The sequence below is a fragment of the Talpa occidentalis genome, unplaced genomic scaffold (assembly GCF_014898055.3).
Source record: "Talpa occidentalis isolate TD23 unplaced genomic scaffold, MPIMG_talOcc4v2.1 talOcc4.6, whole genome shotgun sequence".
Lineage (NCBI taxonomy): Eukaryota > Metazoa > Chordata > Mammalia > Eulipotyphla > Talpidae > Talpa > Talpa occidentalis.
In genome coordinates this window covers 7,792,618-7,820,199 of record NW_023604972.1, presented here as the reverse complement: position 1 = coordinate 7,820,199, position 27,582 = coordinate 7,792,618, and the positions used below count along the sequence as shown (strand labels likewise).

Here is a 27,582-nt window from a genome sequence, read left to right as displayed (position 1 = left end):
TTTCTTTTACCAGGTTGGTAATTTCTTTGAAAGTAAAACTAAAATGCTTTATGATTTCTTTTCCAGCATGCTCCAAATGAAAACTGATGAGAAACTGAATTTGTCTGATGGGAACACAGCAAGTTGTCCTTTGAGTCCCATTAAGATGTGCCTTAATCGTCCCATTGAATGGAATCTGACAGCAGCAGCTCTAGCGAGCTGTCCAGTTCATGACCAAAATCTCAAAAGTGAAGAGAAATAGATTGCAGCTCTTCTTGCACTATCCTTATTTTGTACATCAATATTCTTTCTGCTGAATAATGAGCATTTATCAATTGATCTTGAAATATTTCTAGTCCTGTGACTTGTCTTTATATTAAATCATTAGCATTAATCATTTTAATTAGATTCTTTGTATGTTTTTTTACATGTTTTACACCAGATCATTGTGGAATTTTGCAGTACAAATGGATTTTGATGTTTCTCTTTTTAATGGTATTTTGTGAATTTTTTATTCCTTAAGTTTAAATACACTATTGTCCCGAAATTTATTTCTGTGCACAAAGTTTTAATATATAATGCGTTAGTGATTTAGGTTAATATTGTAAAGATTTGTGATGATGACCTGACCCATGAACAGTTGTACAACAGGTGGATACCAACTACCTCGATGCAAATTAGCAAAAGGCAAAGGTATCTCTTGGAAGTATCTTTCAAAGTTATATATGTATAGAAAAATTGATCATAGTTTATCAAGTAGCATGTTCCATTCATAGGAGAATTTGAGCTGCTCAGTTCTCTTTTTCTGTACTTTTAAGCCTATAAAGTCTGGATTATAAGAGCAATGGCACAATTGCATGTTTACTCCTTAGCAAATCTGTGCCTCTTACAGACAAGAATACTGTTTGGTTTCTGTAAGTTACCAGTTTGAATGAAGTAATGTAAATGGATTTACAGCTATTGGCTTTATTGTACTTTGGCCATTTATATTGAAGTGTAAAGGGATGTCTTAAAAACAGAATATTCCTTGCCTTTAATAGTGCAAAGTATAACTTCAGCAATGGCTTCTGTGATTGTGTGTAAAACTTCAGTAGTAACACTAAAGGTTTGGTGCTTAAATGTTTCCCATGCCACAGGAAGCCCTGGTACGGGGTCCGTGTGCGTGAACATGGCTCCTTCCTGCGGACAGCCTGGCTGTGGGCTCAATGGGATTGGAGTTTCTAGAGACTAACTTATAGCACATTGTGTGTACTTTTAAATTATTTCTCTCTACCCCTCCCCCAATTTTTTTTTTTTTAATGACAGGGATATTACACAAGAAAACTTACATACAGAATTTGAAGCACAGGAAAAGACACAGAGCCAACAAAATGAAAAACAATCATCTATTTCTCATGGTTTTATATTACACCATATCTGCCTTTTCCTTTTGCTTAATAAGCTTTCTTCGTAACATTCAGACTCCTTTTATATTTCTGAGTTTTGTAAACCACATATATGTATGTAATATAGCAATTTGGTTCTAAAAAGCACAACAGTCTTACTTTAGCTCCATTTTAGGACATCACCTTAAATATACAGTCTCTGGTAAATAAACCTAAAAAGCACAATTAGTAAAATAGATCCAATGTGAGGACATTTCTCTTCTGAATACTAAAGAGGAAAAAAAGGTAATCAGAAGGATAAAAGGTGTTTTGTTGGGTGTTGTAAGGAAAGAGGACAATTTCATAGTGTTTCAAGAGCCAGACAAAGTGCCAGTTTCAGAAGACAAATGAAATTGACAGTGAATAGTGCTCATAAGTTAGTAAAGACAACTTCCTGTCACATTCTTTTCCCACTAGTATTTATTATCCTTATTAATGATATGCCAAAAACAAAGCCTTAACCCAGGAAACATCATGACAAACATAAATAAACTTGGGTTATCATATGCAGATATTTTAGGAAGAGAAATTACTCATGCTGGTGATTATCAAAATTGTAACTGTTGAACCTGGATGCTGGTACTTAGGTTCATTATGCTAGTCCTCTTCCCTGGAAGTGATAAGCTCCTTTCTGGCCAGTTTGTGGCACTTCTTTTACCCTTAAAATAGTTGTTAAGTGAGGTCTGAGGTGCTTTTATCTATGTTGAATCTACCACAAGTCATAAGCTACTAGCTAGACTTAAAAAAGTTGTCCATGCAAGCTACTAGCTGGACTTAAAAGTTGTTCATAATGCCATTAAATATGAATATTCATAAACGTCACTTGGGAAGCTGTTTAAAAAAGCAGGTTCCTGTACCCACCTCAGATTCTGATTAAACCTGCCATTGATGAAGATGGTGTCCTGATGCTTCAATACAGCCAAAATAATAGGGACCCGCACAGCAGAAAGTCCCACCAGATATCAGACTTCTCCTGATTTTGACACAAGGGTAACTTTATTAAAGCAATGAACCAAACACAATTTTAAAGGCTATTTTAAAAAGGACTCCACCTCCATCTCTTCTCCTAACTTATATCTTCATTGAGAAACTGGGCAAGGTTAAGTTTACTTTTTTCTAGTGCTGCTGTTTTGGCTCGTCTTGGTAACCTCATCTTCATTTCCGATTCTGGCTCTGGAGCATCATGATCACTAAACAGATGTTGAAAATACACCAATTTAATACAAGCTTTAAAACCACATTTTATTTATAAATAAAACATTTTTGTTTCTGTCATTCTATCACTGTATAATTATGATACTGTTAACTAAGCTTAAAACTAAAATCTCAAACAAAACCAAAAAACACTGACTGGCTCTCCAGCAGAGTGAACTACGGAAAACCTAGCTAATTTTATTTATTTTTTATGCCTAAGGAACTAGGTATTATAAAGGGGGGGGATTTTTTTTTTTTTTAAAGAAACATTTACAGTGAAGCTTGTAATTAAACCCAAACCATAGCAACAGGCCGATGGAGGTTTTAGGGAAACTCGAAGTGAAAAAGAGATGAGTTCGCAGTCCCAGACAATAAATTCCTAAAATAATGTAAACAGCAAGTTTCCCCAAAAGATAATTTAAATTTAGTGAAAACATGACGTAAAGTAGTATACTAAGAAAACATACCTTATAATTTAACCAAAGTAACTATAAACTTTCAGTTTCCAACAAGTGGCGTAATCGGCAGAAATGAAAAACACGATCATTAATATATCTAAATTATAGGCAAAATTATTCTATCATTGTAAATGTAGAGAACCCAAACCTAAATTTCAAGGTTTTGCTAATTCAAGATCAGAAGTCACACATGCATGCCAAGTCATTGGATTAATACATGGAAATAAAAGAATATACGATCTGGTATTAAGGGCCAACCAACAGGAAAGCACACAAGCCATAGGAAGTCAAATGCTCCTAATAATGGATTTTAAATATCTAAGGCATAGCTGTTCATAGTTTTCACTACCTTGTTAAATGTTTAGTTTCTCTCTTTTACAATAGAAGTACATTTTCTACTTCTAGACATTTTAAAAAAAATGAAACTAGTGCTCTCTTCTAGACGTGCATGGCATACCTTTCAGAGTCAGCCTCAGTAGTCTGATGTCTCCTGTTCTTCCTAGCTGAAGCTGTCACCTTTCTCCGCCCTTAAAGATAGTAAGTACAATTACCAAAATGTATAATCAACTACTTGTTGCTTTTAATCTAGTCTCTGAGCTGCCCAAATCCTCTCTTTTCCTCCTAGTTCCCAGCCGCCTTGATAGCATTTATCAAGATCACAAACAAAAGGAATCCAAACAAGATTAAAATTAATTTCTGTGGCAAACTCCGATAACAAGGGAAAATATGGAAATTAGGTTATAAGGAGGCAAATTCTAAATGCACTTGGGGGAAAGAAGCATATGGAAAAAAAAGAGAAAACCTCTATTATTTCACAAGGTGTATGGAGACTCTAATGAAAATTAACGTTTTAGAAAGTTCATACACAGGTCCTAATGAAACAATTTCAATCACTGGCTTCCTGTAAAATTTTCAAAAATACACATGACCAACTCAAATATGTGTCCTAACCCATATTTCAGTAGCAAAATTGAGAGTTTATATGCTGGGGATTGTAAAAATTCTACCTGCCTACTAAAAATTTGCAAGACAAAATTTAGCCAGTGATGCTACTCATTTGTGATAAAAAATAAAATGAAATTTGAGCTATTTAAAAAAAAAGTGGCTCTCATGGTCTATTTTGTGACGAAAAGCACTATGAATAAATATTGTTCAGTCTAACCATTTGGTTGAAAAATTGTATACCCTACTTATTCATGTGAGACTTTTATTTTTTCCAAAACACTTATTTGATTTTAAACTTCTCATGGAGTTTCCCCCAAGAAAACATCCAACAATATGGGACTAATTTGGAACAATATCCAGCAACTTATGTTTAAATAATTGATCGGATACAAAACATTATTAGGCCAGATGCCATTTAGAAAATTAAATCCGCATAGGAAAGGGCCTCAAAAAATATTTTTCAAGGATTAAAATAATGGTTGGCTCATGGGTGGGATTTTTAGTGTTCTTTATATTAGTTTGCTTGAATGTATTTTCTGATTCTTCTGTAATAAGCATGCATTGCTTTTGTAATAAGAAAACAATAAAACAATAAAAAGATCTTGAATTTCAAATTTTGTACATAAGTGATCCCCTAACAGTCAATACTTTACTCCAACAAATCCCCTATTGTTGGATATCCCTTGGGAAATGCATTATTTTGGGAAAATATGAAATAAGATGGAAAAAGAAAACAAAAGCCCACAAAAATAAAAGCAACAAAAGTGCTTAATAATATAAAGGATCAAATACAAACTAATATAAATTCATTGGTCATTTGATAACAAACATGAACCCAAACAGTCCTTTGCAATGTTAATTTGAATCATTTACTTTCAAACAAAAGCACTTGAAGGAACACTAATATTGATATTATCTTTTACAAATAAAGCAAAATCTAGTTTCAGCTGAAAGAATGAAGAACATTAAGATACCTAAAACATTTAAAATGCTTTATTCCTAAGGAAACAAAGATACGGAAATTTACAAAGTAATTATTTCCCTGGAAAGATAAAAATGAAAGTTTTATTGTAAAGCTTGTCAATCCATACATTACCTCTGTTAGTCTTTTGCTGAGTGGATTTTGATGCTTGGGTTGTTTTTATATTCCTGAGAGGAGTCATATATGCTTCTTTATTCTTTTCTATTAAAGGAAGTAATGCAATGTAAATAAAAAATAGCCTCATAAAAAATACTGAATGATCTTTCCAAGTCAATTTCTCATAAAACAGAAACGATAACCAGTCTTATTAGCAGCTACTGAAAAGTTACCATGAGTTGGTGTTCCAAAAGGTGTGAATATTTGGAAAACAAGCAGAATTCCTAAGAGTTCGGTATACAAAGTCATATGGTAGGAAAAAAAAAAACAACACACCAAAGAACTAGAAAAGTAAACACTTATCATACATAGTATGCTTTCCCAAGAGGATTAGTTACAACATTTTTTTTTCTGATATCTACCCACATGTAAGAGGAGAAAAAAAATGTCTTCATAAAGAAAAGGACAGAATTTTAGAAATACTCAGATAGTATGTGTTACCGTCTTCTTTCTGAGAAACGGTCATATTTGTAGTGGCATCCTGTCCGGCTACAGTTTGGTCACCACATTCTTTACTTCCTTTTTCTAACTGAATTTTGATTTTCTCTAGCGCTCTCAGACATGTCCTATCTTTTACTTGCTGTAAGAGAAAACATTAATATTTTGTTAAAATGTAGCATTTTCTAATGTTTAAAAAATCTATACAGTGATAGGTTGTTAAAAAAAACAATATAAAAAGCTGTTAAATTGAATGATGGAAATATTCAAATAAGTGAAATCACAATATACTAGGATATAATTTAATACAAATAATTAAATTCTACTTGGATTATAGGAGTAATTATAAGAGTAATTAGGAATTATAAGAGTAACTAGGATTATAAGAGTAATTAGGAATTTCCTTACCTCCAGAATCTCATTTAATAGAACCAGAAGATCATTAGTAATACTGCCACTGAGTTCTAAAGAATTCAAGGCTTTTGTATACACCCGAATTTCTGGAGAACATGGACATGTTAAGATCTCATTGCAAATTTTTATAGCCAAATTGTCATGAACTGTTAAAGCCTTAAAAAAAAAAAAAAAAAGAAAAAAGTAATCATAAATTGAAAAGGATATGATTACAAGAGAGTTCACATCTGGATACAAATGTTGCAAACATCTCTACCCTGCCATAATCCAATGCAAAATGTCTAAAACCAAACGTCACATATTCCTTCCCCAAGTGAGCTCCCCTTAACTACTCTGTCGTGGACACTGTGGCACAGGGCCCCAGACCTGCCCCTCTACTAATGAAGCATTCATTCATCCTCCAGCTGACGTTCATCCAGCTGCTCAGTGTTTCTGGAGGTTAAAGTTCCCAGGTCTATAGAACTGATCCAGACTGAAGACAGCTGGTCCTGCCTAAAGTCACACCTCTTCCCTGAGGGTTGTCCACATCCAATGACTGGTAGATGCACAGGTACAATGGCCCAGTCTTGCCTCAATTCTAGACAACTCAAAACTATTTCAATTCTGAAGCTTCCTGTGGAGTCAGCTAGGCCACAACAGCGCCAGACAGCTGCATTTCGTCCTATGTTCCAGTCTAGTTCTCTCACTCCTCCAAGATGTTAACGGTGAGAATCCTTGCCAATTAAATGTCAACAGCACCTGTCACCCAGACTTAGGAACTTAGTTAGCATTACCTTGTACTCCTCTAGTTTCCTTGCCTCTCAAAGCATTTTCTTTTAGGTTTTTCTATCCATAATTACTTTGCTATGTCAATTTCTACTATTCTTTCTACTGCTATCTTCCATTATTTTCTTTCTACAAGCTTTATCTGCTAATCATGAAGGTTTTTAACTGCTTTTTCTATTGTTATTATCTTTCTCTTAACAATTCACCTCATCTGCCCACTAAAGTAATCTTCCTAATAAGTAACTTTCATCCCATTAACCCTTTCATTACACACTCTGCCTAGGGAGTGTCAATAAGGCTGACCCCAAATTCCCTACCCTTATATTCTGCCCAAACAGTCCCAACTCAGGACTTAGAACCATCTTTCCATAATTCCCCAACATGACTTTACAACCAGCTACACTTAATCACATGAATCAAAAGAAAAAGACATTCCACCAAACCACTCCTTAAATCCCAACAAGGCATAATTTAATTTTACGGAGTTCTCTTCTACAATCCTAAAGCACTCTGTGACTGTAGACTAGCCCTTCCTAGACTTTGCCTTTACTCGCATATAACATAGTTACCTGAATGGAGTGTGCAGTCACTAAATATCAGTTTAGAGAAGGGCAGAACTTTCAACTGAATCAGACATTAGAAATCATTAATAGTACATTATTGTTCAATATAGTGACAGGCATGATGAAATGATATTAAAGAATTAAAAATCCAGCTTAAGGTTAATTTGTGGGACAGTTTGCAATTATCTTCTTATAATTAAAAACAAAGATCAGCTTGAGGCTATTTTCACTCTTTGAATTCTCCTTCCATGAATCAGGAACATAGCAGGTAAGCCAACAGTTGAAAACTCAGTGAGTCCCACATAACACAGGACATTATTCAGAATGATTAGCCAGTCCATAGGGTGGAGGGAGCGAGGGGGATGAATTTTTGCTAACTTCTTTCTAGTAGCAAAAATGTTAGCATTGATTACTTATATTTTTACGATTATCTCCACATTTCCCAAAATAGCTTTTGTTTTTACTTTGTGTTAAGCACCACCATAGAGACCAGAAATCTCAAGATCAAAATGTAGCTTTTATTTAAAAAAATCTTTGAGAGTGATTATTCTGCTAGAACAACAGTGGCCGGCATGCTAAGCATCATCCTCACCATGCACAGGCAAACATACTCACCCACCTGGTAATCATGGGAATTCTTGGCCTGAGGATTTAATCCACTTGGTCTTGTTAAGTCTACAAGTAACTCAGCAACATTAGTGATATCTATTTCAGCTAAAGGGGAAGATGCAGGAGCATTGGCCAGTGTTTGCAGAGTTGGGAGAAAGGCTTCTTCAAAGCATTCCTGATTCGTTCTGTGGAGAAAAGATTTCAAAGTATGATAGCAAAGAAAAAACATGATTGAAAAAAAATTAAACATTCACCCAATCAAGACATAGTAAATTTTCATCTGGGAAAGAGCCAAGTGATTCATGTTGATAAAAATCTAAGAAAATTCTTTTCATCTCACCACTTACCAATGAAGAAAAAAAAGTAGCAACAAAATATCATAACTATAGTTCACTGGTGCCTGGTTGTAATTTCAAGCCAAATCTCATTTGGCTGATGTGACTAGATACCTGCTGGCATAAGCAAACATGGGGAAGAACACGCCCAGGCAATGTCGAAGTCGAACATCGTCTTCGGTTACAGGATTGTACCACAACAGGATCAGACGAGAAAGAATCCTGCTGCTGGCCAGAAGTCCAGAGAACATGAGCTTGGCCAGGCCTTCTGCAGCCCCCGTCCTGAGTTCAGACACCTAATAAACACGACTTGCATGAGAACAAGTTTGTATTTCTTTTTAAAGTCTAACATTGCAGCCTGTCCTACAATATTTCTCTATAAAAACTATCCAACAATCACACGTTATTTATGAATTTGTTAAAGGTAAATGAGAAGATTGTTTCTCACCTTTACGTCAAAGCAGAGTGACAAATTTATTAGCATTGCTATGAAAACTCCAATTCCCTTAAAATTCATTTTTTTTTAATTTCTGCATAGAAAAACTGGCAATAATAATTTATCTGAAGTAAAATGCTGGGAATTTCAATTGGGACAGGACTGCAATTCTTTAAAGCATGTAAAAGACTGTTATCTATAACTCAGAAAAATGAAGAGAGTTTCTAGTGGTGATGACAAAAATAAAGACAAAGTTACAGAATCTAATTTAGTCAGAAAGAGATTAATGTAGCATATTATGAAAAAAACAAACCAGGCCAAAATCTATTCACTTTTTACTGTCAAACAGATTCTATGTCCAACCACTCCCTACCCATGCCACGTTAGCGAGCCCACAGCCTTGTGCACATCACCACGGGATGATGCAATAACTCGAAATTTAAAAATTATTTGATAATAGGACAAACAACCAAATCTTTTTTGGTTACTATTTGCAGAGAATTACCTTTTATTTCATCCTTTCACTTTCAGCTTATCTGTGTCTTTGGTTCTACAAGAGGCCCTTACAAACACAATGTAGTTGGACCCGTGTTTTTCTTTATTATGCCAGAAGTGAAACTTGGATTTAAGCATCACATTCAAAAGGCAAATTTTGAAAATGCTGGGCAAGTTTAAACCTCAGCACTAAAAAACCTAAGGAGCACAAACAGGCACGCTGAAATGACAGTACATAAGAATACTGTTTCTTACCTCACTATCTAAGAAATCAGAAAGAAGTTTCAGAACATTCTTGGCTGTAGCAGTTTCTTCTTCAGTTTCTTTTGACTCTTGCTCTTCAGTGTTTACCTCTTCACCTTCACTTTGAAGGGTTTTGACTTTTCTAGTTTTAAATGGTTCAATCCCAAATGTCATCAGTTGGTCAAAGATCGCCTTTAAAGCACTTACTTTTATTGTCACATCATCAATTTGCAAAACCTAAATTTGAACATTCCCCACCAAAAAGTAAATTCAGTAAACTAGTCATTGTTTGTGTTGCATAAAATTAACATGTATCTTATTTTCTTATCTAATTTCAATAGTCTACATAATCCGTTTTTTCAGAAGTAGAACTGTAATTTCCATCTTTTCATTTGTACCACAGCATTTAGTTGCATATCCTCTTAATAAGACCATCTGCACAGTCAAAAAAATTCCTGGAACTATAGTGAACTAAATTGTATTATTCTTGTATTTAAGAAAGAATGAACATGTTCAACTGTGATTTTATTTTTTAAGAACTCTGTTCAATTATACTGAAATTGTTTTGAGTCATCTATTAGGACATAAACATTACATTTTAGCTGATGAAAACCATACATTAGAACATCAACACTCTTCTAGATTGGCAAGTTTCATTAAAGGTAAGATTTTCTCTTATTATTAGCTCAATGAACTCTCAGATTTTATTAACAGTGAATTTAATTTTCAATGAATTAGACAACTTTATAAAGCCCAGCAGTTTGTATAAATCTGGTTTGAGTAAAGAAAGTTGAATTCCTACATGTTAAATTTTCAAAGTCATTTAAAAAAACAAAAAGAGCTCAATATTTCTATCTTGAAAAAACTTACTATCTTCATAAATGCACTTAAGTTTTGGTCATTGATACTACATACAGCCATATAGCTTGCCTTTAAAATGAATGAAAATCACCAACAAGTTAGTCAAATAAGCTAATCAAGAAAGATGGCTAAAATTTATAAAACTTTGAAGGAACTTTCAAAACATACCTATTACATTATTTTCTTATGGCAAAATGGGCAAATCCACCTAACCTAAAAGTTTATAAGAATGTACTAATAAGTCCATCCTCCAAATTCTAAACATGCTAATTTCTCAGTAGCATTAAGTTTTCCTTATCCTTCTCAGTCCCTTACCTGCTAGCAGTAAGTTCTCAGTACTGGATATTGATTTAACAATGATTTTAAAATGAAATCATTTTCCCTCTACTGTATTTCTAATAAGTGTGTAAACATTTCTTAAATCACTTTTATTACTAAAACTTAATGAAAAAGAACTGATTTTTTTTACCCCAAAGATAGCTGTTTTCCTTTAATCTAAAATTTTCAAATTATAGCCCTAAAAATGACTTTCTAAACATAAATAACAGAATCTATCCAGTGGTCAGCTTCTTTTATTCATGAACCTATTAGATCCTATAGCAAAGCTTAAAATTCCACCCCAGAAAATTACAAAGTTACGCATCTAAATACACGAAAAACTTCACAAACAATTTTATTGTATTTGAATGTGAAATTACTCATATTTTTAATTACAAAAAAAACCTTTTTTCTTTTTTTTTTTAAATGCTTTTTTTTTTAATAGAGGCTTTTTTTTTTATTTATTTAGTTTGTTTGTTTGTTTTGTTTATACATGCACTGGGTACAGTCAGAAGCGCGGGAGGGTGAGAGAATTCACCAGAGTCAGAGCGGGGAGCAGAGCAGGCAGAAGGACCGAAGGACACTGCTGAGGGGAGCAGCGGGCGGCAGGAGAGGTCTGCGCGCCATGTGGGACCCTCCTCCGGTGGCCGGGGAGCAGCCGGGGATCGAACCGGCACTGCAGAGGCTGCGGGCAGCTTTGCAACCCAGCGCTCAACCGCTGCGCCACCAGGGAGGCCCTAAAAAACCTTTTTTCTTTCAGGCAAATATTAACGGCTAGCCCATGAAGAAAGATTAAAGCTCAAAGTTGCTTCTCAGCCAAAATTAAAGGGATCAAATACACATTTCATCTTTAAAGATTATGTGCACTTATAAATCTTGAAAGAATTGTACGGTATTCCTTTGTTGCAATACTAGAAAGTTTATATTTGTCTACTTCCAACAACATCTACCAATACTCCAACTTGACATCTTTTCAGTATCATTCATTAATGCTTTGCCAATGAATGTTCTAGTAAGATTGTTCTTCAACTTAAAATAACCTAATGATCAGGGCTTATCCTAGCACTTCAAGGCCTATGTTCTAGAATGTCAGTAAACTAGAGAATTGTTCTAATATCTAAGCAAAACCTCTTTGAAAATGTAGGATTTTCAAAAGCCAATAATAAACCTCATAATAGCAAACAAGACTTCAAAATTACCAGCAGAATCCCCACTGTCAATACCTGCTGATGTAAAAAGTAATGACTTGCTATAATACATGGGGTTTCATTCTACATCCTAGAGAAAAATCATATATACATATGTATGCACTATAAATGATTCATCTGGACAAAGTACCAAGATTTTTCTTCCAGTTCATTTGAGAAAAACTTTACACATTTTAAAGATAATACTGACATTCCAAGTTTCCAAAAGGATTTAACAAATAGAAATTTTTCTTTGATAGTAACAGCATGGGATGATAAATATTAACAAAGCAGTATCAGGAATTTCATCACACAGCACATTAAATTAATTGATTAGATGCCAAGTCCTCCAAAAGAGAAAAATTAAAACAAAACCCTAAAATTCCTGAGGATTATCATTTGACACAAATATGGTTTTAATTTTATTCTTTTGATAAAAACCACAAGCATTCTGACCATTTCCAGAACACATGACATCCTCATGTTCTCCCTAATTGTATGCTTTCTTTTTCTTGGCAATGTCATATGCTTCATCAAAGGATAGTTCAAGATAAGAATTTTATCTTGGGGGGAAATTAAATTTGAATTGCGTTCAGTCTTTTAAAATAATCTTTCTAATGAAAATAATGATGCATGTTGTCATATGTTATTTTCAAGTTGAGCACTCAAAGTACTCCTCTGCTATTTAAATTTACCTGTTGGCAAGTGATTCACATTAAAATTCCTTGTAGTTTTTTTTTATCCCATTATAACTGGCAATATAAGATGCTCCATGAATCACAGTCTTTTCTCATGGGAAGGTGGAAGGAGGTATATTTTACAAGTTAAGCTAGGCCCAAAATGTACAAATGTCCAAGGGAATTAAAGTCAAATGCACTCCTCTGGTAACTAGACTCTCCCCATTTTGCCTACTCAATGCCATTCCAGCAACTGCCCTCTCCAGTTTTTCCTTTCAAGTCAGTCATTCTCCTGAGTACACAAACATGGTGCCATTTTTTTTCTATCTTAAAAAAATTTCAACAAAACCAAAAAACTCGTTTTACCTTGTCACTTGCTACTACCCCATTTCTGTTACTCCTAACAACAACAACAACAAAAATTTGCAAAGTAGGTCTACACTGCCTGTCTCCAATTCCCCTACCAAAATTCTCTCTTCAATTCACTCCAATAAGCTTTTGCCCTTCAAATAAACTACTCTCAGGAAAATTAAGAACACTTCCTTGCTAGTCAAAAACGACCAATTATGAATCCTTATCAACCTATCACCTGTACTGGACAGCTAAGTTATTTGTCCTCTTTAAAATATTATCTTCACTTGCCTTCTAGATGATCACACTGTCCCCTACTGTCTTTTTCACCTTAGTCTTTACTGGTACCTCTTCATCTCTTCTACTTCTAAACGTTCTCTGAGTCTCTGGGAACTAGAGTTGAGTTGAGATGTCTCAATCCACACTCATTTCCCAAGTAACATTAGGTCTCTAGGCATTGAATACTGTAAAAGAATCTTTAAGGTTTCCAGATTCATCTTCCCAGCCTGAATCTCTTTCCAAACTGCAAACTCACACACAAATGCCTATTCAATATGCTTATTGGGATCTCAAACTTCAAACTTACTAGCCACAGAAATGAACTAATCTACCTGCCATAAAACATTTTCCTCTAGGGCCTCCCCGGTGGCACAGCCGTTGAGCACTGGGCTGCGAAGCTGCCCGCAGCCTCGGCAGTGCCGGTTCGATCCCCGGCCACCGGCGAGGGTCCCACATGGTGTGCAGAACAATCCTGCTGCACCGGCTGCTCCCCTCAGCAGTGTATTTCGTCAGTCTGCCTGTTCTGCGCCCCACTCTGGCTCTGGTGAATTCTCTCACCCTCCTGTGCTTCTGACTGTACCCAGGGCTTGTACAAATAAATAAATCTTTAAAAACAAACAAACAAACAAAAAACATTTTCCTCCATATTCTCCATCACAGGAAAAGAAAATTTTATCCTTCCAGTTATTCTGGCCAATATTCCTAGTTATCTTCAATTTCTTGCCTCACCTGTCACAACAAATTCCATAGACATTTATCATCTTCAAACTGGATTGCTGCCATATCTTTTTCATAAGTATCCCCGCTTCTACATTTGTACCCCTCAATACTAGCGGTCTACAAACTTAAGCTCATGGGCCAAATCCAGTCTGCTCCCTTTTCAGTAAAGTCTCCAGTTAAGAACAATTGTACATTTTTAAATGGCCTTTAAAAAGTAGTACTACATGTGAAAATTACATGAAATAAGTTTCAGTGTCCATAAGTAAAGTTTTATTGAACTGCAGCCACGCCTTTTCATTTATGTATTGTCTATGACTTTTTTTCATATGTTATAGATTTGTAATTGAGAAAGACCATAGGGTCTGCATAATCTAAAATATTTACTCAATGGCACTTTACAGAGAGGTTTGCCAATCCCTGGTCTACACCAATACTATGCCAGTCAGATCAATCCTATACTCAAAATCTTCCAATTCTTCCCATCTCATTTATTGTGAAGGCTGACAATTTTACAGTCTATATATTCCTACAAGAAATGGATATCTTGTAGCCTGCAAATCCTCTCTCCCACCATTCTCTGCTTAGTCTGTCCTAACTATCTTTCCTGCTCCCTGAAGACGTGAAACAAGACCTCCTACCTCCTACCTCTTCCCCTTCCCCTGGAAACACATTACCCAGACACCTGTATGATTTATTCTCCCACTTTCCTCTAGTATTGACCCACACTTCATCTTATTAGTGAGACCTTTCTGGAGCAAACAGCTTCTTTCTCCCTATTTCACTTCACTACTTTAATTTTTTTTTCCCCCATCTGATATACTATGTATTATTTTTCATTGTGTGCTTCTTCTTCTAAAACATAATCTTCATTAGGACAGAAAATTTTATTTTACTTTTCTCATGGCCTATCTTATTTAAAAATAATGAAGATTATATAAAATCAAAGGATAGAAAGTCCCTAAAAGTTATCCATCATCATCACCATCATCATCAATAAGCATGGGAGTAGATTAAGTCTGGAGCACTAGTAGAAGTATGACTGCAGATATGCATTTATATCAAGAAGTACAATTACAATTTTAAGAAAAATCTTACCTGCAATAGTAATACAAAGTGTTTACTTGCAAAATCCTGATTCTGTAATCCACAGCATCCTAAGCATAAAACAGCCAGATTTCTTACTGCAGGATGAACATTTATTATTCCAGGAAGAATCTGAAGTGAATTAGAAATTAAAAGAACTTTCAGCAGGCAAAAAAATTTACAAGCATATATTAAAAGCATTGTCAAAATGATGTCTACATGACTTTGTAGATTTATTTCCACACTGTCTATTAATTCAAAAAAAGTCAATTACCAATAAATACAAAAAACTACTACTAAGTTGCTAAAAAAAAAAAAAATAGCCAGAATGAAATATGGTCTGATCATGTGACACTTATCTCCACCAGCTAAAACTCACTCAATGGCTTCTAAACATTCACAGGACAATGGTCAGACTCCATCAACATAATGATATCCCTCATCGTGTAGACTTTTGCAGTATTACTCACACCAAACTACCCCTTGCTCTTCACTTATTCAATTGGCCTGACTTTGATACCTCCCATTCAGTACTGTCCAATATAGATATTGCAAGTCACATTTATCATTTTAAATTTTCTAGTAATCAGATAAAATGAAAACAAGTGGAACTCATTTTACTATATTTTACTTTACCCACTAAAACCAAAATGTCACTGTAAACATGTAATTAATATAAAAAAATTGAGATAATTTACATTCTGTTGTTTGGGACAACATCAAACTAAAAGTTCTTGTACTGCTAAAGAAATCACCACAAAAGCTAATGTGTGGACTGGGAGAAAATATTTGCACATCACAGATCTGACAAGGAGTTCATTTCCAAAACATATAAAGAACTCATACAACTCAACAAGAGAAAAAAATCCAAACAACCCAATCCAAAAAATGGGCACTTTCCCAAAGAACACTTTCAGATGGCTGACAGACACAAGAAAAAAGTTCAACGTCACTTATTGGAAGGGAAATGCAAATCAGAACCACAAAGGATCCCCTCACCCCTGTGAGAACAGCCTATAGCAGAAAAGACTGAAAACAAATGCTGGCAAGGATAGAGAAGGAAAAGAAACATCCACTGTTGGTAAGAATATCACTTGGTACAGCATCTATGGAAAATAGGACAGATTTCCCCTGCTCCTCAAAAGTGGAAATATATAAGATCCAGCAGTAACACTTCTAGGTAGTCACCCAAAGGTAAAAACATTTAATATGAAAAGATTTATGTATTCTTATGTCCACAGCAGAACTAGTCACAACTACACAACTATGGAACCAACCTACAGGCTATGGACAGACTACTGGATAAAGAAATTATGGGCTACACACTCATGGAATACTACTCAGCTGTTTAAAAAGAGGGGGGCGAGGAGGGGAGGTGGTAAGGTATTATTCGCACCAGAGCACGGGTAGAGGGTGAGTGAAGTATGGGCACATATCAAGGTGCCCGTAAATTACAGTTACGTAAATACAGTTATGTAAATAATTGGCAATCAATACAATTTGAGGGAAAGAAAAAGTAAAATGTCTCAATAGTCTGAATACTGAGTAAATGATGAAAATGATAATATTTGGAGTATATCAGGTTTAAACATTAAAATTAACTTCACATGTTTCTTTTGCCTCTACGGTGAAAAAATTTCTATTTAAATTAGCCAGTTCATCCCAATTTTTTAGCACATCCAAAGCAGGATGTCAGGAGCCAGCCGAACACTGTCTTCTTCCTCCATCAGGATGGCCGTGGCCACAATGATGCCAGAGCTTCTGCATAGCTTGTTCGACTTGGTGCTACACAAATGTGTAGCACAAATGTGAACACAAATGTGTTGTTGTCTTCTATCCTCTTTAAGGTTAACTTGTTGGTTATGAGGAACACAGTGGGCAAGCTTGTTTCTCCTGGGAGCATTCTTCCCAGGGCGTTTGGTTTGCTTTCAGAGCCACAGTGTCTTGGGCCTCCAAGAGGTGGGTCATGTGCGGCTCTCACGGCTGTGCGCTCTGAGTACTGCTCTCTTGGCATCAGTGCTTTTGCTTTGGCTCCAATTTGGGGGGGCAGGGACTGCCCTCTTTACCTTTGACTCCATCTTTGTGAAAAGTTTTTTTTTTTTAAACGTAGCCACCAGGAAACCCAAAGATGCACATCGTTTGCATCGTATGTCTAATAATGTTGTTTTAGAGTCTTGCAATAATTGTGGTCAGTACAATGGGGATTATGTATGAAGGATTACCTTATTAAAAATACCTTTAAATATATAGCAATGATCACATTTTTTCCACAGGACTCACAATATAGCTTCCTCATAGTCTTTCTATGAGAGAGTGTGCACAAGATTCCAGTACTTACATGTTCCTGATTCATTTGTTTTTCCTTTTACTATTCAAAGAATGAAGATATCACACATCTCTTTCAGTATTTTCAAACCTTTTAAAAGAATAGTAACAGGGGCCTTCCTAGTGGTGCAAGGGATTAAGGTGCAACCTATGAAGCTGTCCGCAGCCACTGCAGAACGAGTTCGATCCCCAGCCAGGGAGCAGCCCATGTGGCACAGCAGACCTCTCCTGACTCGCCCGCCCGCTGCTCCTCTCAGCAGTGTATTTCAGTACATCTGCCTGTTCTATTCCCCACTCTGTCTCTGGTGAATATTCTCACCCCCCACAACTCTGGCCTGTACCTGAGCTCTTGTATGCATAAATAAATAAATCTTAAAATAAATAAATAAAGAACAGAACAACTTATAAGCCAGATCCTTTACATGTATTATTTTAATTTCATCTTCATGAGAAGATTATGAAGTAGTCACTATATTTCTATTTCTTTTTATCATTTGTATTTATCAGTGTTCAAGTAGTTATCTTTTCATTCTTTTGAACCCCAAGGAACACACAGCTCACAAAATGAATAAGGAGAGGGTTAAAATAAAGCCCAAAGGTCACCAACATACCAAAGATTCAATGATGCCATTCATGGTTGCACCTAGGCCTGTTGAAGTGGACATCTGCTTCAAGAGTTCATAGCACAAAATAAGACACTTCTGCAGTGTTTCAGCATCATCCTAAAATGAAACAGAATAATCAGGCATTAGTAAGAGTGTATTCTGCCCTTCTCTTGAGTGTTTGCATTCTTAGGGCTTTCTCTAAGGTATACTGTCACTCTACACCTACTTCCTGGGCAATCTTATCCAGTCATACAACTCCATTTTCTGTCTAAGAGCTAGCCTACCTATTTTCTAAGGTTTACTACTACAAAGTATTTCCTCTTATACTTTCCTCAAACTTAAAACCTCCAAAAGGAAACTGACTCATCATTACCCAAATCTTTCCTCTTCCTGTGCTACCTCCATAAATACCACTGTCATCTACCCAGTCTTCCAAACCAAAAGACCTTCTTGGAGCTCCCGGTGGCACAGTGGTTGGGCGCTGGGCTGTGAAGTTGGCCGCAGCCTCTACAACGCCGGCTCGATCCCCAGCCTCCAGCGAGGGTCCCACATGGTGCACAGACCTCTCCTGCAGCACCTGCTACTCCACCCTCAGCAGTGTATTTCGTCAGTCAGTCTGCCTGTTCTGTTCCCCGCTCTGGCTCTGGTGAATCCTCTCACCCTCCTGTGCTTCTGACTGTACCCAGTGCTTGCATAAATAAATAAATAAATAAATAAATAAATAAATAAATAAAGACCTTCTTGTCTCATCCTTCTATTACTAATTCCAATATATTCAAATCTCAAGTTAAACAATTTTTTCCTCTGGTGATGCCAATAGCATTCTGCCTGGGTTAAATGCATTTCCATAACATCCCTATACATTCCTGGTCGTAGCATTTACTGTGCTATTCTATAGTAGCAATAACCCTTAAATAGGGCAAACGAACACACAAATGGTGAAAGCAGATCAAGGTAAAGAGATAGTAATTGAAACATGCCACCTGTGTTAATACTTCCCTAATTCAGACATGCAATTTATATCATTCTTTTAGTTTATCTTTTCAGTTTAAATTTGCTCTTTAAATTTAAGAGCCTGTAAGAAGGCACAGACTTTGCCAAACAAAAGACATAAACGACTAGCTATGAAAGTAAAATTCAGGGAGACTCACTGGGAAGGAGAGGTGTTGGGAGTGGGGGTATGCATGGCTAGAGAGCTCAAGGACAAAAGCCATGAAATGCTTCTGTATAGCAAACTCTTTCCTACCCAGCATTTTCTTTATGAAAATACTAATTATCACTTCAAAGGTAAAATAATGATGTATACAAAAGGCAAGATCCTAAAAGACCTACTGAATTAAACATTATAGAAATTGATACCATTCTATCTTAGTTAAAATAAATCTATCAAATACAGGCTAAAATCAAAAAAGAAACTACTGAAACAACTTAAAATGATGCTAGATATGAAAGTTTATTAGTTCATATAAAATAACAAAGCTACTTCACTTTTTCTAAATACAAAAGAGTAGCTAAGTTTTGAAAGATATGTCTAAGTTAATATGGTTACCATGAAAATTCTTTTCCTAACAGAAAGGTATGAGTCTTTCACAAATTAGGCAAACAAGGATAGACAGGTGCAGTCTCCTTTTCTACACTTGATCTTAGTCAAAAGGCTGAAAAGTGATGCAGTCTCCTTTTCTAAACCATACGAGACACCATCCAGAAAACCCCTTCCCCCCAAAAAAAGAAACCACTGGAAGGCAAGTTTCCTTGGCAAGTAAGAAAGACTTTAAGATTCCAGGAATTAGAATAACAAAGGAGGGGGGCCTCCCCGGTGGCGCAGCGGTTGAGCGCTGGGTTGCTAAGCTGCCTGCAGCCTCTGCAGTGCCGGTTTGATCCCCAGCTGCTCCCTGGCTGCTCCCCGGCCACCGGAGGGTCCCACATGGCGCGCAGACATCCCCTGCCGCCCGCTGCTTCCCTCACAGCAGTGTACCTCCGTCCTTCTGCCTGCTCTGCTCCCCGCTCTGGCTCTGGTGGATTCTCTCACCCTCCCAGGCTTCTGACTGTACCCAGTGCTTGTATAAATAAATAAATAAATCTTTAAAAAAAAAAAAAGATTTTAATAAAAAAAAAGAATAACAAAGGAGGAAATAAAGTTCTAGCTACAATAATTAAAGTTAATTAAGGCCTTTCAAAGTCCAAAATAGAAAGGAATAGGAGAAAAAGAATTTTTTTTCATATTAATTCATGGTGTATTATACATCCCTCCAAAGTGAATATATTCTGGCAGCTTTCTGAGTTAAGAAAGAAAACAAGATTTAAGATGATTAAAAACAGCTGAAATTTAGTATGAAAAAGTAATCTATACCTTCTCTGTGTGGACTTCCTTAATTTCAAGTTGCTCTGTCTCTTTCAACAAGCATATTTTGGCATCTTCTAAAGCTTTTATTTCTTCTTTTAATTTGGAAGCTTGAATAAAATCTTGTAAGGTAATACAATTTTCCAAAGCTTGTTTTGTTTCAATAAGTTTAACTTTTATTTCAGCCATCTATGGAAAAATAAATTGTGTAAAAATCAAGCAAAAACTAATAATATAAAAATCAGTAGTAAACTAAAGAGTATTATTTTAAAGCTCAATAACATAAAAGGTAAACAGAATCAAGCCAAAACTAGCATAAAATAAGATATAATTCTAAAAAATTGTGGGTTTTGGCAAAAAGATTATGAAGGCTCTGATGATGATTAGCATTTTTTAGCAATAAAATGCATTAAAATTAAAGTATATACGGGGCTGGTTACTTTAGACATAATGCTCTCTTGCACACTTAGTAGACCAAAGAATAAGGGAAACATGACTTTTACATGCATTGGGAAACAAAGTAATTCATGTGATTCATTGCATTGCAGTATTTGCCTTATTGCAATAGTCTGGAACGGAAACTGCGACTGGGGTGTGCCTATACAGACAAACTAGTAGTTCTCAAAATACCAACAAAAAATAAATATATAAAAAAACACAAAAACTTGTAGTTCCCTATAATGGAAACCAGCAAATCTTACAGACTGATACAATCTGGTAACATATTAGATACTCTTATAATTTAATATTTAATCAATTTGAGTCTAAGGACAATTTTGAAAATGTACAGCAGGAAGATATAAAAGACTGCACAACACATTATACTCAAGCATTTCTTTAATTTGGAAGAAATTTACCTTGAGTTCTTTCTTTCTTGTATCAGCTGGATCATTAACATCAACAGTAACAATGGGTGCCCGAATCTCTGAGATAATTTCTGTAACCTGATAAGTTATTCAAAGTACATTCTTTAACATATATCCTGTATCAGAAAATGACACCAAGCTGCTACATAAAATTCCAAGAAGGTTTTGCAATCTAAAATTATGGGAAGTTAGTTACACACGTACACATTATAGATAAATTATCTCTCACATAGTGTTTGAAAAACAGGAAAAAGGTGAATAGAGTGTCTAACTAAGGGTCATAAAACTAAAATACTATGCCTAAAACCCTAAACTTCCCTCCCTTGTTCAGCACGATAGTCAAATATACCAAATAGAATACTATTTTATTCTTTCTTTGGAAATACAATGTGTAAATAATTACAGCATAACTCTAGACTTTCCATTTGGAGCCACTGGAACATTGGAGTTGGATCAATAATGAAGAGGCTGTATCCCAAATGAAGGTAAAAAGATGTAGAAAACTACCAGCAGAGTGTTGTAGAAGGAATTAGTATATAAGGTGAGATTGGGGGGACAAAAGTTAAATTAATCTGCAATTCTGAGATTATAAGAATTTCCAAAAAGCAATGATGCAAGTCTTTTTTGATAACCCCAGAGAAAATAACACGTGGAAATAGTAACAGTATAATACATAACATTTTATTTTTGTATTTACTAAGTACTTTATGAACATTATTTCTTTAAACAATGAAAGGCTTCATTGCTGTTCTCATTTTATATATTGCCAAATAACTTAAGGCTAACTTAAATATGTCCAAAGTTAAAAATGACAGAAAGTGTCAAAGATGACTGAACCCAGATACTTACAACTTCAGCCAGTTCCTCTTTCCTAACCTATCCCATTTCAAATTGATTCAGTATCAAATTGATTCAATATAAGGATAATTATGCTCAGAGAAAGATTTTTTTTTTAAATGTGTGTGTGTAAGAGAGCTTTGGTTTAAAGTTTAAAAATGTAATGAAGAAACAAAACTAAGAGGCAATAAAAACAAAAAGCATAAAGGAGAAAATAAGATTACCCTCCATATAATTAACCAAATCACTAATCTTGATCAACAATGAGGAAAATTACTTACAATTTGTGTTCTCTTATTATCATCTGTAATGATGTGCAGGAGTCTCTCAACAAGAAAAGAAACTAGAGATATTGGGGTTGTGGGTATAGTAAGAATCTCCTGCAAAATGGCCAGCAGTCGTTTTCTGTATTAAAAAAGAACAACTTTAATATAAATGTCACCACAGTAAAAAGAACTTTTTACCTCTAACATTTCAACTACTCTTCAGACAATTACATTTGTTTCAGTTCTGTTGTCTATATTTATCACCACAAAAAAAATTCTGTATGTATATACTTTAGGTCAAAAATTCATGTTCTGCAAAAAAAAAAAAAAAAAGCTTATAGAGAACCTACAATTTTTCATAAATCAACATGATGAAATACCATAATACCAGAAGTGAACCAAATCTTTTGAGAGTGAATAAACTGCAGTTGTAGTAATTCTACGAGATTTTTAAGCAAAAACCGGTAATTTTATTGGTTTTTATGAAAAAATGAATTAGAAACTCATAAATGCCATTTTATCTATATGTATTTACATAGATATAACAGAGAAAATTTTATAGCACTTTAGAGAGCTAGGTGAAATACATTTAATCATATAATAATCAACTATATTTCAATACGTAACTTAGATGAGCAAATTAGAACAAAGGTTAACAATCAGACATACCTTCCACCTTCTTCATTGGTATCCAAAGACTTAATAATTAGAATCAATTGTTGACCTATGAACTCTTTGGTCATCAAATTTTCAATGCAGGAAAAATCACCTCTTTGTTCCTCAGTAACAACTGGAATGCTCTGAATATAACTAAAACAAGCAGAATTAAGAAACTGCAATCTATTAGGAAATATCAAACAGTTACCCCTGAGGTTAGAAAGGGGTCTTTTTTCAGTTCATATTAGTACAAATATGGTTATACATTGTTATATTAATTTGGTCTATGGAGTTAATTCCATGCTATTGTAATGAACCCTTCACAAACAAACTTACTGGCTTAAATCAAAAGAATTTGAAAAATGTGCTTTCATCAAAGATTCAAATTTCCTAATAGGAAATTTTCCAAAGGTATGCCAGTATACTTCTCAAATTGATCAGAAATTACTTCAGCGTCACAACTATTCTCAATGATAAAGTGCTGAACCCTTTTTCTATAAACCCAATTATTCATAAAGAGCTGGTCTTCCCTCATAATTGTTCTTTTGTTTGAAATAATGATATTGTAATAATAGTAATTTCACAAGTAACCCATTAATACAATGACAAACGCAGAATATAGATAGCTTCATGAATTTGTATAATACTTGCTTAAGGTCCCTACTAATGTCTATATTATTCTTATTTTAACATAGGTAAAAGGAAAGGAACACCTTCAACTACCCTTTTAGTATACTGTCACTACCCAAAATAAGACCTTCTACAACCCTTGCCTAAATAATATTAAAACATTATTTAAGATATTCATAATGAAGAGACCACTCAGCTCTTTTTGTATTGGTGTCCCTTTTTCTTACTTAAATTTGAGAAGCCTCATTAACTATCCCTTATTTCTCTCTTCATGTGATTACCTCCGTTGACAGGAAATTGTTCATATTTGAGTTCTGTGTCATTGACTCCTCCTGCTACAAAGTGTCTGCAAATATATTTCTGAGGTTATCAAGAAACAATTTCGCATTTAATTTTGTTTCTGTATCTAAATAAATTAATCCTATCTAGTGGTGCTGCTTCAAAAAAAATCCTATTTCTTAAGTATTCTTTCAGTGACAGTTGTAACACAATCTTCAAAGTTTTTCTTTATATAAAAAATGTGATTTAAGTTACTTATTTTAAAACTTGCAGATTTACTGACAAAGGAAATATAGGACCCCCTGACCTCTTAAGAGTCAAAGGTCCCAAGTTATTCACATGTTCATTTTTTAGAAGCTAAGAATTTAATCCATGAAGCAGTTCTTAAAAAGGTCCTCCTTTATGTTATTTAAGTATATAACATTTCCTCATATTATCTTACAAGCATTTATTAATAAATTTATAAATAAATAATGCCTACTATTAGGCATTACATCAAACGCATTCCTGTTTAAAACATTCCAACATGGTGCACACAGCATTGATATGAATATTCTATTAAAACCTGAAATAATTATGATGACTGGATTTACATGTCATGTGAACATTATATGAAATTCATATTTTAGCATTCACAAAAGTTGAGAGAAGTTTTATCAGAAAAGTCACACTCACTTATCACATATGGTCTTTGGCTGCTTTTATACCGCAGCAGAGTTGAGTCACTGTGATAGACACAACATGTCCACAGACTAAGATATTTATTATCTGGCATTTAGAAAAAGTTTGCCAATCCGTTTCAAAGAGTAACACATCATCATTATCAACTTTGCGGAGAAATGTTCATAATCCCATATTAGCAGTTTTTTAAGAAAATGTCCCTAAGCATACTAACTTTGCTGTTTCACTTTACTGACCAGCACAGGACAGTCTTCAGAAAGATTCAAAATGTATACCTAGTTATCCTAGCCCACCCCCGCCAAAAAATTCTTTAACTTATTTCCAATCAAGCATGATTTTTGAGGGGGAGTGGTTGGGAGGTTGACACATGTAACAGTCCAAACTAAGGGAAAATATCTTACCTCAGTAAATACTCTGCATATACTACAGGCTCTGGCAAAATCTGCTCTAAATATTCTTCACAATCATCTCCTTTTGATTTCAAGTATTCACAAAGGACACGCCAATACAAAGCAATTTCAGGAGTTAATGTTTCCACTGGAATTAATTTCCTTCATTTAAAATAAGAGAACAAGAGAAAGCATGCCCTTATTATCCAGTTAAAAATCTGAATTGAGTTAAAAAAAATGGAAATTAGCAGACCTTTCATTACGAAATTGTTAACTTATCCAATACAAAAAAAAAAAAATAATGATGTAATGGAGGGAGGACTAACTTGAATTGCAGCAGTTCATCAGTATCACATTGTGAATGATGAATACTTTACGTACCTGCCATCATCATTTTTACAGATTTCTGTCAGTTCATTAAGAGGAGTCACTGAAAATAATGCATTGAGAACTGACACTGCCACTTCTGAAGAATTTTCCACATCCAATCGATGCAGCAACTCTAATATATTTCCTTCAGTGAAACGTAACCAGCCTTGAAGAAGATGTTTTCGTATCGCTTGTTTCACAGCATCTGTTGAGTCATTTGAAACAAAAGTGAACTGAGGCTCCCTCTAGTTTCCATTTCCTATATTTTGCCTGTTATAGTTAACTTCTTTCAGATCAACATTAACATAAAGTCACTATTTACAATAAAATTGGGAAGAGATTAAAGGGCAGAACAAAGTATACTAAAGAAATAAATACAACGGTGCTGCAGAAGTCCATTTGGATGCTCAATTCCAAATATAACAGTGGGTCAAAACCAAATTCCCAACCACTTCAGAGTCCACAAAAAGTATCAGTGTGTTCCTTCTCCTATGGGTTTACTGGGCTTCAGATATCACCTATTACTTCACTTGTTGCCTGACTTCTTCTGTTACACGTGATTGCTATATGCAGAAGTAAGTCATATAAGCATATCACTAACCAAATTTATGGTTAGTTTTTAAAGTGGTCCTATCCCTCTATCCTCTGAAATTAATGTTTTCAAACTCAGATTTTCTTACTACAGCAAAATTGAGTCATCTTAGTCTCCTCAAGAGAATTGGAAATTGAAACTATATTATTCCTCATCATTCCTGAAAGCACATTCTTTAATTTTAACATAGGAAAGGAAGGATTGAAAAAAATAGGAAAATTATACTGGTCTAATATTTCTAACTGCTGTTTCTGATGAACACATTCACATATACAAAGAAGCTACATAACATCTGTTTAAATGGATGAATGAGGATTTCAAAAAATAGAACCTCACCTACTTCAGATGTAAATTAGCTTTATAGTCTTAAGCTACCATTTCTCCATCTGTAAAACATAGGAAAGCTGAAACAAACTCTGTTCCTTTGGAGTACCTAAGGCTTTTAATCCTAGGGTATGTGTTCTATATATACTATACCAAGATAAAGTTCAACAGGCTATAGAATGACAGGCTTACTCAGCCTAACTTAGGACACGTTTCCTAAATCTTTTCAATCTGATTGCTAAATCTATTAAAGTTATATAATGATATTTATCTTACCTGATCTGTCATTTAGACCTTGTTGAAGGAGCATTACTCTCTGAGCAATAGACATTGCTCTCATATGAACCTTTTCAGCTAAAACCTTAAAAAGAGAATAAAAAAGATAGTCATTAAACTCAATATAGATTACAAATTTCACAACTAGTAATATCTCCTTAATGTAAAAAAAAAACTCCTGAAAATTTGATATCTAATAACATAATTAAAGCAGTAAGATTTTACATAACTTATCTATAGTCTGTCAATAAAAATCTCAACTGAAATCATTATTATGTGCTAGATAATTTTCAAAAATATTTTAAGAATATGGCTTCTTGTATTTTAAGACTACGCCTACACAAGATAGTAGACCTATTTACCTGGTAAGCCAGCTTTCTGACAGCCTCTTTCACATCCTTGGTACGCCCTACAATTTTTGGCAACGTCTTTGCTGATGGTCCAATACATGACAACACTGCCCGTCTAACTTCGGGATTTGAATCATTTTCAATCAAAGTAGCATATGCTAAAAATGGAGCAATATGTTTTAGTACACCAAAGAAATATTTACTTAGACATCACAAGATAGCCCACAATTTGCTATCTTAAAATTGATAAAAGCATTTTTTTAGGGTGCCACATTTAATTTTAGCTTAAGATTTTTCTGCCATCTTTCCTTCAAAAATACAAAGAAGAAGCTAGTCAGTGGACTGAGCATGAAGCCTAAGATGGAAAACAAACAGCCCTTGAGATCTCGGAATGGTTCTGTGCACTGTTACTGGAATTATTAATTGGTAAATCACTTGTAAGTTGTAGATCACTTATACATTATAATGAAGTGCATATAACCAAACAAGTCCACCTGTAGGTATACACCTTAGGAAAACTCTTTTTTTTTTTTTTTAATATTTATTTATTTATTTTTACAATCACTGGGTACAGTCAGAAGTGCGGGAGGGTGAGAGAATTCACCAGAGCCAGAGCAGGGAGCAGAACAGGCAGACTGACGAAATACACCGATGAGGGGAGCAGCGGGCGTGGCAGGAGAGGTCTGTCGCACCATGTGGGATCCTCACCCATGGCTGGGGATCGAACCGGCGCTGTAGAGGCTACGGGCAGCCTCACAGCCCAGCGCTCAACCGCTGCGCTAACAGGGGAGGACCAGGAAAACTCTTTAACCTGGTTACTCTGTGTACCAAAAGCTACCTATATAAAAAAAAAGATTATAACAACAATACTTTTTTTCTAATA

General features: G+C 34.9%; 2 protein-coding genes across 4 annotated transcripts in view; one reads left to right on the top strand and one right to left on the bottom strand.

The window, feature by feature from the left end:
- Positions 1-5,516, top strand: part of LCORL (ligand dependent nuclear receptor corepressor like) — a 131,336-nt gene extending 125,820 nt beyond the window's left edge. For 2 of the 3 annotated variants that reach the window (XM_037529088.2, XM_054688048.1), the window contains one exon: positions 67-126. In XM_037529088.2, the coding sequence (XP_037384985.1) occupies positions 67-80 (14 nt within the window). In that variant the 3' untranslated portion in view covers positions 81-126. Of the gene's footprint in view, positions 1-66 lie in introns of all 3 variants that reach the window. The other variant, XM_037529086.2, reaches the window with a different exon arrangement.
- Positions 2,377-27,582, bottom strand: part of NCAPG (non-SMC condensin I complex subunit G) — a 29,006-nt gene continuing 3,800 nt past the window's right edge. The window contains exons 4-21 of the mRNA XM_037529091.2: positions 26,712-26,857; positions 26,350-26,434; positions 25,170-25,362; positions 24,801-24,950; positions 22,822-22,962; positions 22,168-22,291; positions 21,041-21,127; positions 20,193-20,372; positions 17,849-17,959; positions 14,925-15,044; positions 9,449-9,673; positions 8,377-8,558; positions 7,938-8,112; positions 5,985-6,146; positions 5,580-5,718; positions 5,097-5,183; positions 3,513-3,582; positions 2,377-2,593 (exon numbers count right to left, since the gene is read on the bottom strand). Of these exons, the coding sequence (XP_037384988.1) occupies positions 2,470-2,593; positions 3,513-3,582; positions 5,097-5,183; positions 5,580-5,718; positions 5,985-6,146; positions 7,938-8,112; positions 8,377-8,558; positions 9,449-9,673; positions 14,925-15,044; positions 17,849-17,959; positions 20,193-20,372; positions 21,041-21,127; positions 22,168-22,291; positions 22,822-22,962; positions 24,801-24,950; positions 25,170-25,362; positions 26,350-26,434; positions 26,712-26,857 (2,501 nt within the window). The 3' untranslated portion in view covers positions 2,377-2,469. The remainder of the gene's footprint in view (positions 2,594-3,512; positions 3,583-5,096; positions 5,184-5,579; positions 5,719-5,984; positions 6,147-7,937; positions 8,113-8,376; positions 8,559-9,448; positions 9,674-14,924; positions 15,045-17,848; positions 17,960-20,192; positions 20,373-21,040; positions 21,128-22,167; positions 22,292-22,821; positions 22,963-24,800; positions 24,951-25,169; positions 25,363-26,349; positions 26,435-26,711; positions 26,858-27,582) is intronic.